Raw genomic sequence first — 16,139 nt, forward strand, 5'->3', positions numbered from 1 at the left:
GCTGATTATAGCCCCACAGATACAAAACCCCATGGCTTTTGAGCTTAGGGACTGAGAGTTTTAATATTTAGTGAGGCCTTGGAAAAAACTCAAACGCTTAAGATCATGAGACGTGTTGTCGAAGGCTTTCATGGCCGGGATCACAGGGTTGTTGTATGTCTTTCGGGCTGTGTGGCCATGTTCCAGAAATATTCTCTTCTGACGTTTCGCCCACATCTATGGCAGTCATCCTCAGAGGTTGTGAGGTACCTTCAAACAGGTATCAACAAAATTAATAAACCTTAATTTTCCCCCACCCTTTTCTTTGCTGTTTGTTTGTGAGCAATACAAAGAACCAATTCCTCCTAAAGACAACACTGTATTCCAGTAGGGAGAGGACTACTCTTCCCATAAGTGTCTTTGGAAGCGACGTCTCTTAATTCCCTCAGTCTCCATCTTGTTCTGCTTGTTTCACACCCAGTGATGGTGGTATCTGCCTGAACAAGGGTAACATAGTCCCAATGAGGGTAATTGAGTTGGGACAGTACATGCTTATTCTTTGGTTTCCGTAGCCATTACAATGTGACTAAATGATCAAAGGTCTGGGAGCAGCTGGGTCTGTTTAGCTTCCAGAAGAGAAAGGTGAGAGAAGGAGACATGAGAGAAGCCGTGTTTAACTAGTTGGAAAAGATGTCATAAGGAATTGTTGTTTCCTTCTGCTCTAAAGACTAGGACTTAATGGAGCCATGGGTTCAAATTACAGGAGAGGAGATTCGATCTGAACATTATTAGGAAGAACTTCCTGACTGAAAGAAGAACTGCTCAACAGTGGAACTCTCTGCCTAAGTGTGATGGAAGCTCCTTTCTTGGAGACTTTTAAACAGAAGGTGGATGGCTACCTGTCAGGGGTGCTTTGATTGCTTTTCCTGCAGGGCAGGGAGTTGGACTAGATGGTCCATTATTCTTTGATTCTGTGATTCTAATTTGTATCCAGGGACTGAAAAGCCCAGTAATCGGTTATTGTTTTCTTCGATTCTGCAGTGGAGCTTTAGAACCCTGCATTGTCAGCAGAAAGCTAATGCGGATCGACACGGCTAATGGGACAGGGACATGCTGACCTCAACACAAGAGTGGCCCGCATATTTCTAAGCCCTGATCAATACCCTTTTGTGGAATCTTCAGCAATATGGGGCAGGCGTCCTTTCTTTTTCTGATATTTGTGATTTCTTTCTCCCTTGCTGTAGGAATCTGGCATTGCTAAATTTTCAGGTATTAATTTTTGTTGGCGGGTAGGGCCATATTAATAAGGGTTGGAGTTGGACTTGAGCCAAGGAACCCTCACCTAGGTTCAGATTTACACTGGACCAGCATGGTTGAAGAAACAATGAAATTAGAAGAAAATAAATTCCAGTTGCACAACATAGTGAATTTTTAATCCTAAACCAAGTGGGGGCTAAGAAATCTACACCTTTCTAGTAACATGTTGTATTAGGAATATGAAAATGGTATCTGAGAAGAAACTGCTTTCTTGGATCTTTCTCCTTATTCAGTGGAAAATTATTGGATTCATTTTTTTAAAAATAATTTTTATTCAAACATACAAATAAAAAACATAAAATACAACAACATAAAATGAAATCAAAACTTCAATAAAACAATTTCTCGTATGCAAAAGTAACTAACACACCTTTATTTAATTCTACAACATACAACCTATGCACATTCTAAACAAATACCTTCTAAGCTAATGTAGAAGCCTCCAGCTTGTTGGCTGATGATTTAACTTCTTATTTGTTGGTCCCTTTAAGTATCACTTTATTTAGATTTGTGTTGGGACCTTGTTGAACTTCAACTGTTTACAGGTAGCACTTAATGTTTTTCATTCTTTTTCTGTAGCTTCAAGGCTAGAATTGTTTAGTTTTAAAAACAAGAACACTCCTGCCAGCGTTTTCATACAATGTCAAATATCACAGCGATTGACGTTTTTAATATGCTCCATGTTTTGAATAAATAGAAATTAAAGTTAGTACTACTAACCTGTGTTAGAATGTTGTGTTTAATGGAGAACAAAATGTGGTAATATGCTAAGGAAGGACAAGAGTCGAGATGTGTATTTATTTATCTGTCATTTGCATCTTTTAAGCATACGCATACAACACGCACATTGTTCAAGGATATAGGACTGTTCCAGTTATTTGTTGTCTTGTGTCTATGGAAATATTTGTAGTCCAAAAATGTCTGGAGGTGGTCTTGGCGGCAGAGCATTCTAAGGAACAGCCAGAAGTCCGTATTCTGATATTAGTGAGTTTATTGTTCTGCTCTTTTACCCTCTAAATTGTGACAGAAGGGTTAGTTAGGTTGCAGTATTAACATTTCATATTTAATAGGGCCGTTTTCTATAATGAATGGTGGCTGTTGAGAATGATCCTTTATGTAGTGAATACTGAATTGTCACTGGTCGCCTGCAGTCTCTTGCATGTACAGCAAGAAGTTTTTAGTTCCAGAGTTTACCTGTCATATCGTCTCAGACCTTTACATAAATTTGTCTACCGATATCAGCACTTCATTTGCGTGAGGAAAGTGTATTATAGCAATATAAGTGATTTGAAGTTAAATTGAAGGCAAACAAGGTGAAATGTAATCTAGAAAAGTCTGATGCTGTGGATTCAGAAATCTGCTGATCTGGACAGAGTGGTGCAACTAAGAGTATTTGTTATCAGTCTGGGCTGCTTTGCCAGCTGTGACTCTATTGAAAATGAACCTTGCCTCAGTTCAGCACTTTCTGCAGACTAGAGTATTTCTCAGTTTGAGACTATTCCCAGTTAGAAAGTTCGGCTGATACAGGAGGCTTAATGAGACTTGACATTAGAAACATATAACACCCGAACTGTACCTAGTTATTGGTTACTCGTTTATTTTTTGATGCATTTTAAAATGCTGGCTTTGACCTAGATGACTGTAAACAGTTTGGATTATTTGAAAGACTGACTGTACTGGGATCTGGCTGGGTCTTACATTTGGCCTTGCTGGTCCATCATTGAGTTCTGTTAGACTGCTGGACATTAGTGACGGGGCCTGTTGTGCATCTGTTTTAAAGGTTTAAATAATTGTTTCATTATGTAGTTTAATCTTGCAAATTGTAATGTGTTTTATGTATATGTCAATTGTGGTTTTAGGTCTTTGTTCCCATGTAAGCCGTCCTGAGTCCCTTCGGGAAGATGGAGGCTGGATATAAGAAATAAATTATTATTATTATTCCATATGGTTGCCCCGCATCTCTAGATTTTCCTTCTGGGTGTTTGATTTTATCTTTACCTTTTCGTTTTCAAAAAGACTTGAATAACCTTTGTTGAGTTTGCTTTTTTATTAAATTTTTCCTGAGCTGACCTAATAATAGCCTGAACAGCTCCAGTTGGGGATTTTAATTGGAGCATTTCTGTATATATCTGAAGACTTGGTTTATGCTTTCGATTTTACGTGCTTTGCCTTAGGAGGGCTTTGTTTTGAAAGGGAGCATATAAATATTTGAATAAGGTAAACAATTGAGAACGTGTGCTACAGAAAATTGATTGGTCTGTGTCACTGGAATCTTGGATGTGCTCTCTGCAGTAACCCAGAGGAGAGTGGAATTTATATACAAGTTGATAGGGTGGACTCTTAAGGGAAGTTATTCCGTGTTCCTGCTGCAAGGTACCTGTTCTTGTCCAGGAAGAAAGACCAGCAGAAACTGACATCTGTCTGAGATCTTTGCACCTTTACACCTGTTTGAAGGCCATCCTTGTATTGGAGGGAGAGGAGAGGCGTTTGAAGCGTGAGGCAGAGAGGACAAGGCCCAATTGGGAGCGTAACATTTCTGCTACTGATAGTGAATTCTGCTCCTGCAATTCATTTGGCCTGTCCTGTATACTGGCATATATAGAAGTCTCACTTGACTTCTCATTAGGAGCCTAAACCCAAATGCTAGTCATGATTGAATCAATGGAATTGACCTAAGCCAAGTTCCTATCGGAACTAATTGGAAAGAGCATTTGGATTGGAGCCGAAGCTTTTGTGGCACAAAGGAGGCTATACCTGATCTATTTTTGGATGCAAAGCATTTGTCCTCTCGTTGTCAAGGCTGCTAGAGCAGATTGGAAAGATTAAACAATAAGGTAGTCCCTGACCTCAGGTTTCCAAGGCAAAAGGAGGGATGAAACAGGGAGAAGCAAAATGGGACACTAGTTACTAGGTCCCTAACCCTTGAGCAGTGGGAGGCAACGCAGCAAGTTCTCTGTAGCTCTTCTTGGAATAATGCACCAGACTTGGTTGGTTCCCTTTTGTTTTGGTGTATTTTCTGGGACACGGAAGCAGGCAGCATCTCCAAAGGAGTCGTCCTAAGTTTGAGATACAATCCCAGGAATGGAGAACTCTCTTGTATTTAGACCCCTGGGTGCTTATGGACAGCCAGGAAAGATCCAAGGCTAATTAAATGCCATACTAAAGAAAGCTAAACTCCACAAATAAGAATACAGTTTTCTTTTGTTTATTGTATAAAGCTGTTTTTCTGTCTCCTTCTTTGCTTCTCTTTTGAGCTTGATATTTTGAAGTGGGTGGAAGTGGGAGTCAGACGTATAAGGGGAGTATGAATAGACGAGAGTCTGAGGAAGGAACCCATGCCAGGAAGGAACCCACTGATCCTAAGGAACCAGCATGTGCTGGATTTAGAGGCAAGTGGCCCTATCTACAACCTGATCTTGGGGGGGGGGGGATGTCCCCTTCTGCAACAGTCCTTTGCTTCTGTCTGCACAAATGGAGAGGCACCTCCTGCTCCTGGGGAAGTGGATGTCTAGATCCATTGTTCTAGCCTCTTCTGTTCTTCCTATTTTTTTTTAGGATTAATCCCTTGTAAAGGAAAATTGTCACAAAAAACCTCTTGTTCCTTATTCGCATTCCCATAAGATGAACAGCTGCTCCTAGTGCTCCTTACCTTTCAGACACTATCTGTAAAGTGCAGCATCCTCTCAGAACTCCAGTGACAAATCTTACTGAGCCAAAGAGGGTTCAACCTTGAAATTTGGGGGGGGGGGGGGTGAAAGACCCATCTTATGTGATCTGCAGCACATTAATCGTACAGCTCAGTCGACCTGATAGCAAGTGAGCTGTCTTTACAAAGCCTGTGTCTGGATGGGTCAGATAAGGAACGTTTCCTTTTCCCTTCTGTATTAAACACATCTGAGCCATTGTGCTTTGCTGAATGGGAATGAGAAGGAGATTGTGTGTCATGTCCATGTTCAATGCGTTTTCTCCTTTTTTCTTTTCAGAGTACAGCCGTTTTGAATCCAAGATCCATGATCTCAGAGAACAAATGATGAACAGCAGCATGAGTTCAGGATCTGGCTCTCTTCGGACAAGTGAAAAGCGGTCTCTCTATGTGCGGTAAGGATGACAGCTCTTCTCTTGTGCAGATGGAGATGAGGCAAAGTCCTCTTGAAATCTGTATGTTGTGCCAAGTCAAAGGCTTGATTGTGGATCCCTTGTGTCTAGGAAAAGTCAGTCCCCGTCTGAGAGTGCTTATTAACAGTAATTTGTCCAAGTCTTCAGCCTTTTTGCTGGTAGTGGGGCTTCCTGCCAGCCCAGCATCACCAGGCACCTGCGTCCAGAAAGTGAGCTCCCTGCCCTGAGTGTTGACCATTAGGCCAAGGGATTGTGCATGCAAGTGTAGCCTTTCTATTCCAGTATTGCACATTGCCAGTATTTCCAGAATGTGTGTTCTCTTGTGTGGAAGCTAAAGGAACTGGGCAGGGAAGTGTGTTGTTTCACCACATTACTCAGATCTGCCCTGAGTTACGTGGAGCATCTTCTCTGGGTGTCTTTTGCCTGTTCTCTGCTGGCAAAAGGGATGAGCTCTTAGGAGGATTACCCCTTGAGCTGGCTAATTGGGCAGAGAGCTTAGGTACACGATGAGCCCAAAGCGGCTGAGTGGCTCCTTCGCCTTCTTCCTTCCCAACATGCTGCTTCTCTCATGCGCACAGATAAGCTTGCTGAGAGCATGGCTGCAGAAGGAGAAGTGTGAGCAGCAGATCCATTGTCCCAAGAAGACCTCTTGGGGCCAAGTGCATTCTCAGCCACTGTGGCACATTTATGGGGCCTTGCATGCTACAGGCTTTCCGGCCCAGTGGCATGAGCATTGGCCCGTTGAAGAGTGGCCTGTGGCTGTCAGTGGATGCTCTGGTGCTCCTCACCTGAACAGTAACTTCCTCGACTTACCTGCTCTGCCTTTCAGTCATAGATTGCCTGTTTAGTAAGTAAAGATGTTTCCTTGTTAAGTGCTAACTCCTCTTATGTAATGTGGGATTGAGACAGCAGTCTGCAGGTCCTTTTGTACAGGGGACAGTGGGCCTGGCCCTTCCAGGCGGGGTAGTTTCGAGCACAGAGTGAAGTGAAACTGATGGAAAGCTCAGTGATAATTACAAGGTGTATTATGTTGCAAGACATGATCCGGACTTGACCTCCATGTCATCTCTGAAGTCGGAAGTGAATTCCCAAGACTGTCGCAGGGAGGGAGGCAGGCACTCCTTTTGGGAGCTGTGCCCAGGGAGTAACAGGCCAGGGCTTGCCTTTCAAGGAACAGCACTGGAAAGGCCCCCTCTTGTGGCCAGGAATGGGCTTTCTTGCATTTGCAGTTATCCCTTCCTCCAAAGTTCTGTGTTGCATGTGGTTTGAGTGCTTTAAGGGGTTTTCAGAAATCTTTTGAGATTGGTTTTCAGAAATCTAGTATGACAGGATATAAATTCAGTTAAACTGAGTGTAATATTCCTCCTCCCTCTCCATTTTATGTTTTGGCTACATTATCAACAACAACCTTAACTGTTTCAATGGTGCAAGTCACAAACTTGGAGATTTAAAAACTTCAGTCTTGAGATTTGCAAACAGTCACAGCGATTTCAGAGAAGTCAGGGTTTTGGCCTCCAATACAGAAGTAGACTATTTGGTATTTAAATACTCCAGTCTGAATTACATGTGGGCTGCTAATAGGTGTCAGCCATGTCTTTCAGTGCAAGAGGCCTCGAGAAAGTGTTTCATTTTTCTACCCTTTGTGTTCCGGGAATAAGCACTTACTAAAATGCAAACCTAATTTGAAGGGGGAAACTTCATTCTGTGGCAAAAATCCTTGCCTGGAAACCCCAAGGAGCCTCTGCCAGTCACTGCTGACCACGTTGATCCTAGAGGATTCTGGTCTGACTGGGCAAAAGGCCTTGTCTGATGCCGTTCTGCTCTTGCCTCTCTGCAGGGCCCTCTTTGACTATGACCGGACTCGGGACAGCTGCCTGCCCAGCCAAGGGCTGAGCTTCTCTTACGGAGACATCCTCCATGTCATCAATGCCTCGGACGACGAGTGGTGGCAGGCGAGGCTGGTCACCCCTCACGGAGAGAGCGAGCAGATTGGGGTCATTCCCAGCAAGAAGAGGTGAGTGAGTGAGTGAGTGAGCAAACGAGTGCCTTGCCCCCCCCCCTTTGTGGCGTGTCTTTCCAGCCAGTTGGAAGTGACCTCATGCAGAATGCTTTCTCCATGCCTTGCTGGGCAGGGAATGTGCTGCTTGTCACAAGGAGACGTCTGTGCTGTGAGCTGGGCATCACAAACGGAGGAGGAAGAATTTGCCAGCCGTGCCTTGCGGTGCCAGCGATATCTTTGTAGTCAAAATAAGTCTAGGGGGTGGAGGGGAAGGATGACAATGGGATTGGTGCCACCTGTGAACACCAGGGCCTACCTGCCTTCCTTCCTTCCTTTTGATGTAACCAGAGTGGAGAAGAAAGAACGGGCGCGATTGAAAACGGTGAAGTTCCATGCCCGAACTGGGATGATAGAGTCCAACCGGGTAAGTGGTGGCTCAAGGGGAAGGGGTTTGAAAGCTCTTGGCCTTTCTAAGAAGTGGTTATTTTGCCTACTTGGTTTTGTCTGATTACTGTGATGTTATTGTACACTGCTTTGAGGTACTGGTAGGCAAAATAGTGTTTAAACATCCTGCAAGTCAATAATACAAAAGAGAGAGTTAAAGCATGGGGGGGGGGGGGGAATGAGAAATAAAATTGGATTCCTCCCCCCCCCCCCCCCCCCCGCTGCCCAGTTTAGCATCTCCCGGTCTAGTTCATGGGGAAATACAACGTTGCAAAGGTTGTGTTGTTGGAACGTAGCTAGAAAACTGCAGTGAGTGTTCAGGAAGGCCGTCCTGCCTACAAACAGCTGGGCAGAGAGTGAGGAGAGGGAGTGAGGCCTACCAGCATTACTCCTGCAGGGCGAGCCAAAGGGAGCATCCCTTTATTGCTGTGGAAAATGCCGATGGGTCAGTCATCGTCCACCGTTTCTAAAATCCATGTGTTCCCACTCCGCACTTAATTTTCCTCTCACATCCCCGTTTTCATGTGGTTTCCATTATTTCATTTGAGGAGTAGCTTCCATGACGCCAGTCACCATTGTCTGTTCATTTTTTTAATTTTTCTTGCATGCTTTAAACTCCATTGTTTGTTCTTTTTTGTTTGTTTCTTTCTTTCTGCCCCCCTCCTTCCATCTTCCATCTTCTTCACAGTCGATCAAAACGAAACGTAAAAAGAGTTTCCGCCTCTCCCGAAAATTCCCATTTTACAAGAGCAAAGAGAACATGGCCCAGGAGAGCAGCGGACAGGAACGTAAGTAGCTGCTGTCCTGCTCAGAGTCTGGCTCCAGAGGGCCCTCCGGCCTCAGCCTCCCCTGTCTCTGCATTGAAAGGAGCCCAACTTCCGTCCACAGGGCTGAGAGCATGAGCAGCCAAGAGCGCTCCCTTTCCTCCTTGCAAAGCCGGCTCCCGGTCAGCGCTGCTTGCTCCTCCTCCTCGCTTGATCTCCGCTAGTGACTCTTCCAACCCGCCTTGTATGTTCTGTCCTCCCACATGGAGATCTGCCAAGCTCTGCAGTATTCTGCCTTCTCATTTGGAGTTCTTGCTTGACATTCTCTCTTCCTTCTTGTCATGGGTGTAGAAGGCCATTTGGTCATCTTGGTCCAACAAAACCCACTGGGAAGCCTGATCCCATCAGGTTTGCTGGGATCTGTGGTAAAAACTCAGTCTGCCGATAGCAAGCGCCGCTCCTTCTCTTGCCCCAAGGCACATAATAAATAAGGGGGAGTATGTAAATGATATGCAATCAGTACAATGTATCTTAAGTTACCATATTTGGGCTTCTGTGAAACCCTCAAAACAGCTTGTGTTCTGGAGCATAGACTTACTATAAAGAGGGCTGACTGGTGGGAACAAGTCAACAAAGAAAGCTCTCTTCTGCTGTAGCACAAGCCCAGAGTGTGGCACGTGTTAGCTTCCTTGTGCCAGCCGTCACAAGCAGCCTTGTATGCGGACCGAATAACCCAGGCATGGGCAAACATCAGCCCTCTGGGTGTTTTGGACTTCAACTCCCACAATTCCTAACAGCCTCAGGCTCCTTCTATTTCACCCTCTGCCGCTTAAGCCTTACAGTAAAGACTCAGGGCCGACCTCCAAAGCCCTGCAAACCTTCCTTTGTCTTGTTTATTGGTTAGCGATTGTTCTGTGTTAATAACTGCAGTGAAGTAGAAGTAAGAGCGTGTGGATTGGTGAGAGGAATGGAGTGGAGCAAGTCACCTGCTGGCAGTGTGCTTCTTGGCTCTTTGCCTCTTGGCCACTGGTTTCATGAGAGCCAGGGCTCCATCTGGTGATGCCAAATTCCTCTCATGCTTTGGAGGCAGAGAGGCCCTTTGCAGGTGTCGATCAGGAGCGTTAATGTCACTTGCTGTTGCAGCTCTGAGCCATTCTGCACTCCTGTCACTAATGCTGTCCTGGCTCTGTCTTTCCTCCCCACTCTGTCTTTCCTGCCTTCTCTTTCTTTTTCTCTTTCCACCTTTTCTACCTTTTCTGATTGGCTGTGAATCAGGACTTCCCTGGGTTAAGTGACGATTATTATGGCGCAAAGAACCTGAGTAAGTGGAATTTCACTGCACATGATCATGTTTCATTGCTCGCATGTGTTTGACCGGGAACGTCTCCCTTGAACCCAGCCAGTCCATTGCCGTGTCTTACACCTCCTTATGCATGGCGAGGGAGCCCAGCTGAGGGACTTTGCAAACCAGTCTCCCACAGGCAGCACTCCCTCTGAGTGCAGGGAGTTGCACCCTCAAATGGCGGACACTTGCTGATGAGTGCCAGAAAGGGAGAGACTCCTCATGTTGCCAAAGTCCCAACAGAGCAGTGCTGGCATTGTATGTGAGCCTCTCTTTCCTCCTGCCACAAAAGGGGTTTGTGTTTCGCTCCAGTGGGTTTTCCTGTTATCTTCCCTTGCATGCTCTGCCAGTCCCCCCTTCCTCTCCTCCAACCCCACTTCCTCCTCTGTGGCAGGATTATGCCATAGAAAGTGGCTAGCTGGAACCAGGGCAGAGTGTCTGTGCTTCGGCCCAGCTGGTCTCCCTGGGTCCCCTGCAGAGATGGGGTGCTGAGGCAGGATAGGTCTAAGCAGTGCTCGGCTTGTGTTTGTCAAGAGATACATGCAGCCCTTCATTTGCTGCTGTTCTGGAGGGTAAGGAGGCCAGAGTTCCCTTCAGAGGTGCACCGGGCCTTTCCCAAAGTCCTTTCCCCTTGCCCTGCTCTTCTTCCCTCTTCGGTGCCCCTTCTTCCCCGGTGCTTGTGACCATCAATCAGTATTTGGCAACTAACCTTCCCAGTGCCATCTATATGTACTCACTGGGGTCTCTTACTTGATTGCAGAGGGAGTGACATCCAACACCAGTGACAGCGAGAGCAGTTCCAGTAAGTGTGCCTCCCATTGCCCGTTCTAGATGCAAACTCCTGTGGCCCTTTGCTTGACCCATTCCTCCCCAGATGCCTCCCAGCACTCCCTGGGGGACATGAGGGCGTTTTTGCCACATTTTTGGCCCTGCCTAATCACTTAAAGGGCCCCTGGTGGTGGCGCAGTGTGTTAAAGCGCTGAGCTGCTGAACTTGCAGACCGAAAGGTCCCAGGTTCAAATCCCGGGAGCGGAATGAGCGCCCGCTGTTGCCCTAGCTCCTGCCCACCTAGCAGTTCGAAAACATGCCAATGTGAGTAGATCAATAGGTACCGCTCCGGCGGGAAGGTAACGGCGCTCCATGCAGTCATGCTGGCCACATGACCTTGGAGGTGTCTACGGACAACGCCGGCTCTTCGGCTTAGAAATGGAGATGAGCACCAACCCCCAGAGTCGGGCACGACTGGACTTAACATCAGGAGAAAACCTTTACCTTTTTACCTAATCACTTAAAGGGCATTTTAGAGTAAAAAACTTTTTTAAAATTTCGAAATGGCCTGTGAAGTACTCCCCAAATGGCCCAAGAACACACTTTGCCCACCGCTGCCTTGACACAGACCTTTTTGGGTTGAATGGTATAGAAAAATGGCTTGTGTTGCTGAGACTCAGTCTCTGAGATTGCAGGATGGGTTGGCTGTCAGCATCTAACTCTTTCCTTCTTGTTTCTTTCAGAAGGACAAGAGGACACCATTCTGTCATATGAACCCGTGACACGACAAGAAAGTAAGTCAGGAGGAGGAGATGCAGCTGCTGTTTTGCAGCCATTGGGAGGTCGTTGGTGGGCCTTGTGGGTTTCCCCTCCTGGGTGAGCCGCACTCTAAATCTCTCTCTCCTCACAGTTCACTATGCGCGGCCGGTGATAGTCCTGGGACCCATGAAGGATCGCGTCAACGATGACCTCATCTCAGAGTTCCCACACAAATTTGGTTCCTGCGTGCCCCGTAAATACTTGCTCCCGTGGCTCCTTATGAAGAGGGAGGGGAGGGGTTATTACCGAGCACCGGCAAAAGGATCTGATACCCTTGTGCCACCATCTCTCTTGATGTGTGTCTGAACAGCAGGCAGACAGGTGCATTTTCTTCCAGACACGACCAGGCCCCGGCGTGAGAACGAGGTCGATGGGCAAGACTACCACTTTGTGGCATCCCGGGAGCAGATGGAGAAGGACATCCAAGACAGCAAGTTTATAGAGGCTGGGCAGTTCAACGACAACCTCTACGGGACCAGTATCCAATCTGTGCGAGCAGTAGCCGAGCGGGTGGGTCTCCTGGTCACTGTTGCTTCTGGGGGGCAAACCGTAAGGCTTGTTAGTGTGGTAACAGACGCCCCTCCCTCTTCCAGGGGAAGCACTGCATCCTTGATGTGTCTGGGAACGCGATCAAGAGGCTGCAGCAAGCGCAACTGTTCCCCATTGCAATTTTCATCAAGCCCAAATCTATTGAGGCGCTGATGTAAGTCCTGGGGAATTTGGGGGGTTGGATGCCTTTGGGGAGTAATGGCGGGTGGCAGGAAGGAGGGGGCATTCCCCACTCAAGCCAGAGGAATGTCTTGAAGGGAGTTAGCAATGCATTTGGCCCAATGGGAGTGTGTTGGACTTCTAGCAACAGGGATCCGGCCTCTTGGACTGCTCTCCTTAGAGCAGCCTCTCATAGAATCTGGCCCCAGACCTGACTACGGGCATACTAGAGCTTTCAGCAGCTCACAGCTGCAAGGGAGTCATGGACCCGTCCTTCCTAGAGGGCAGTTTGCCTAGGGACGAGGGTGAAGGGGCTGAAGCCAGGGAGGCCATGCTCACATTGTCCCAGTTCCCACTGCCTTCAGGCTCACTTCAGGCACATGGAGGAAGGGAGGAGCGCAGAGCCTCAGAGCTCCACTCCCTGAGTCGCCTGCTATGACTGCACCCATATTCCCTGGTAGCACAGGGCCTGGCTTTGCACCTGATACGATTGCATGAGGCTGCTCTCTTTGGGCCGACAGGGAGATGAACCGGCGGCAGACGTATGAGCAAGCGAACAAGGTCTTTGACAAAGCCATGAAGTTGGAGCAGGAGTTTGGAGAGTATTTTACAGGTGAGAATCCAGGCTGGGCTCTCATAGAAGCTACCGCGGCATGCTTGGCATCATTTTGTGGGGCTTGGAAGAAGCTGAAAAGCCAGCCGGGAATGGACTAGCCTGTTGGTTAGAACATAAATGAGGGTGGGCCTGAATAATGCAACCCTGGGGTGTGGCTGAAAGATCCATAGAGTGGGGTGAAACTCCACAGAAGGGGGGGAGCCTTAAGGCTGCTGCTCAGGTGGTAAGAAGAGGTGGCAGCATGGGAATCGAAGAGGCTTTGGCTCTGAACGAGTTGTGGGCAAGTGCCACTGTGGAATTGCGGTGTAGGAGGCAAGGGAGGGTCTTCCTGCAGCCAAAGGGGTGGGTTAGATTGGCACCCTTTCCGCCCAGTGAGAGGGTTCTTCTTTGTCTCCTGCTGCAGCCATTGTCCAAGGAGACTCTCTGGAGGAGATATACAGCAAAATCAAACAGATCATCGAGGATCAGTCTGGGCATTACATCTGGGTCCCGTCCCCTGAGAAATTGTGAAGCCCCCCTCCTTCCCTGACCCCAGCATCCACTTATGAAAAGAAGAAGATGATCAGAGACCCTTCCCCTTGCCCTCTGCCCCGAGCGGGGAGCCAGAAGACCACCCCTCTCCCTTTTTTAGATGGTTGACAATTGCGTTTTCTAGTCCTGTTTTTCCTTCTTCCTTTCTTTCTCTGGGTGGACACAGTCTCCTCCATCAAGCGACTGTCCCCGCCAATCCTGCATGGACCTTCCTGCTGCTCCCTTAGAAAAGGAGACAACCCCCTCCCCCTTTTGAGAGTTTTGTGTTTTTTTAATTTAAGAAGAAAAGAAAATTAACAAACAACAATCAGAAGTCAGGCGGGAGGTGACAGATCATGACTGGCCTGAAGACTCAGATAATGACTGCCCTGGAACCCTACCAAGGACTGGCAGCCCTCAGAGTGCAGGGATTGCCCAGCACTGTGACTGAAGGAAAGGCAACAGAATGCATTTATTTATCTATGTATGTAGTTATATATAATATATATACTATATATATTATATATATATTATGTGTGTGTGTATATGGACTAGAAAATCTGAGGGGGGCTGCTTAAGTGGTACTTTGTGAGTGCAAGACATGTATTGCTGCCGTGCCTCAGCCGCTGGGCCCAGAAGGCTCTTGCGGCTGGCACAAACCCAATGGTACCGAGTTGCGTTTTTTGGGCACCGAGTGGTGCTTTTTCCAAAGCCAATTCTGTGGAAACTGCGGACGAAGCCGAGGGCCCGGAACCACATCTGAAGTTACGATGCTTGATCTCAGCACAGAAAGCGAATGGATAATACTACATATTAATTGCACATTATTTTATTTTTTTGTCACCTGATGTGTTTGCATGAGGTTTCCTTCTTCCTTCCTTTTTTTTAAGCTGGTGTTAAACCAAAATCATATTTGTGTTGGTGTGTTGGCTTTTCATGATTTCAGGCTTTTGGTTTTAATAACGAACTGAACGGGTATACAACCAAGTTTTTTTAACTTATTTTTTAAGAACGTTCCATTGTAAATAGATTCTAGGTCCAGGCCCAACCTATGGACTGTGGGGAATGAGTGCACCGGCTTGCAATTGAGAGGTTTCGTAGCTTTGGCATCTCATTCTGCTGGAAGAAGATGAGCTCCGTGCTGGGAGCAGCTGGGAGGGCAGCAACCGAGGAAGAGAAGAGGCGAACAGGAGAACCTGTGTCTTTGGAGGTCACAGTATTTCAAGCGCATGACGGAATTTAGGACAAGTGTCTCTGGGAATCCTTTCCTTTGCAGAATTTTGTCAAGTTCAACACTTGAAGCCCTTGCCAGCCAAACGTTCTGCAAAGAGAGGGGCCGGGCCTCCCTCTCCAATGTTCTTGCAGGAGGAATGCAGGAGGCTCTACTGCTTTGAGGCACAGACTGTTAGTCTTCCAAGGACTGAGGCGGCTGCTTCGCTGGAGCCTTGGGATGTGTGCTCATCTTAGCAACGTACCTTAACGGTGTGGCTGCAGAGTTTCTTGTTTTGTTGTTGAACAAGAGAGTTACGTGGGACTGAGAAGAAACCAGGGAGAAGGCTTACAGCACCCCCCAATCCGGGGCAGGCCCTTGCCTCTCGGCCCAAGGGGAAGGTTGGCTGACTTCCCGGGGCTTGTTATCCTCGTTGCTCCTTTGAAAGAGGCAGTGTTGCTCAATCCGGTTTCTTTGGAGTGAGAGCCAAGGCTGTTTTGGGAAGAGACCCAGAAGAATATGGACTCTGCTTGTATCAGGGTGGTGCTGCCCACTCTGTCGCTGGTAGGTAGCTGTGTCATTCATTATGTGATTTGTGCACGGGCTTCGTTGTTAAACATGGGTGAAAAAACTGTCCTCTTGCGGAGATTCGTGCTGGTAAGCAAGAAGCCATTTCCACACTGTCCGCGTCAGGCAGACCTTTCCTGCAACCAGAGCTGCTGCTGTTTGCTGGCAGGACTATGAAGAAGGATGAGGAGACAGACGTGGGAGCCAGTGATGCCCCAGAGAGTTGGGGGGGGGGTCTCTGGCAGAGGAGGGCCTCTGTTGGGGGGCAGCCACCGACTTCCTCTTGCCGGCCCCTGGCTCTGACCCCTTTTCTTTTCTAATAGCCTGCCACCTTGTCTTCTAGACCATGGAGAAACAAAACGGTCTATGTGCTCTGTGGCATAGCGGAAAGTATCGATCATGACACTAGTGGGTTTACCAGTGTTTCTTCCAAGGAGACATATATTTTTAATAAACAGAACGTTGCAATGAATTTGCCTGCCGACAGTTTCTTTTGACCCCCGCTATTAATAGACTGGATTTCTTGACATTACTGTGCACTTTCTGTCATTCATAGGCTTAAATCCTGACTCCCTTGAATTTGTAAGATTTGTACAGGTCTCGTATTCTGTCTTCACATAACAGTTGCCCACAGAAAAATAAGTAAAAACAAATCTTACTGATTCAAGGGATTCAAGGTGCTGACCTGGAGGTTGCTAGCTCAAATCTGGGAAGAGCATGGATGAGCTCCCTCTTGTCAGCTCCAAATCCCCCTGTGGGGACATGAGAGAAGCCTCCCACATGGATGGTAAAACATCAAAACATCCAGGCATCCCCTGGTCAACATCCTTGCAGACAGCTAATTCTCTCACACCAGAAGCGACTTGCAGTTTCTCAAGTACCTCCTGACATGAAAAAAAAAGGATTTAAGGGATTGTCTGTCTTTAATACATGGGTTTTTGTGGTTGTTGTGTGCCTTCCGTTCTCAGCAGGATTTCTTT

At 47.1% G+C, this 16,139-nt stretch overlaps 1 protein-coding gene across 5 annotated transcripts in view; it reads left to right on the forward strand.

Annotated features, from left to right (window-relative positions):
- dlg3 (discs large MAGUK scaffold protein 3) overlaps window positions 1-15,631 on the forward strand; it is a 97,479-nt gene extending 81,848 nt beyond the window's left edge. For 4 of the 5 annotated variants that reach the window (XM_062963988.1, XM_062963987.1, XM_062963986.1 and 1 more), the window contains 11 exons: window positions 5,280-5,394; window positions 7,250-7,426; window positions 7,760-7,835; window positions 8,544-8,643; window positions 10,722-10,763; window positions 11,473-11,523; window positions 11,640-11,741; window positions 11,886-12,058; window positions 12,142-12,251; window positions 12,778-12,869; window positions 13,276-15,631. In XM_062963988.1, coding sequence (XP_062820058.1) covers window positions 5,280-5,394; window positions 7,250-7,426; window positions 7,760-7,835; window positions 8,544-8,643; window positions 10,722-10,763; window positions 11,473-11,523; window positions 11,640-11,741; window positions 11,886-12,058; window positions 12,142-12,251; window positions 12,778-12,869; window positions 13,276-13,382 — 1,145 coding nt within the window. In that variant the 3' untranslated portion in view covers window positions 13,383-15,631. Of the gene's footprint in view, window positions 1-5,279; window positions 5,395-7,249; window positions 7,427-7,759; window positions 7,836-8,543; window positions 8,644-9,894; window positions 9,941-10,721; window positions 10,764-11,472; window positions 11,524-11,639; window positions 11,742-11,885; window positions 12,059-12,141; window positions 12,252-12,777; window positions 12,870-13,275 lie in introns of all 5 variants that reach the window. The other variant, XM_062963989.1, reaches the window with a different exon arrangement.
- The last annotated feature ends 508 nt before the right edge of the window (window positions 15,632-16,139 follow it).

This window comes from Anolis carolinensis, unplaced genomic scaffold (assembly GCF_035594765.1).
Source record: "Anolis carolinensis isolate JA03-04 unplaced genomic scaffold, rAnoCar3.1.pri scaffold_12, whole genome shotgun sequence".
In the NCBI taxonomy this organism is placed as follows: Eukaryota; Metazoa; Chordata; class Lepidosauria; order Squamata; family Dactyloidae; genus Anolis; species Anolis carolinensis.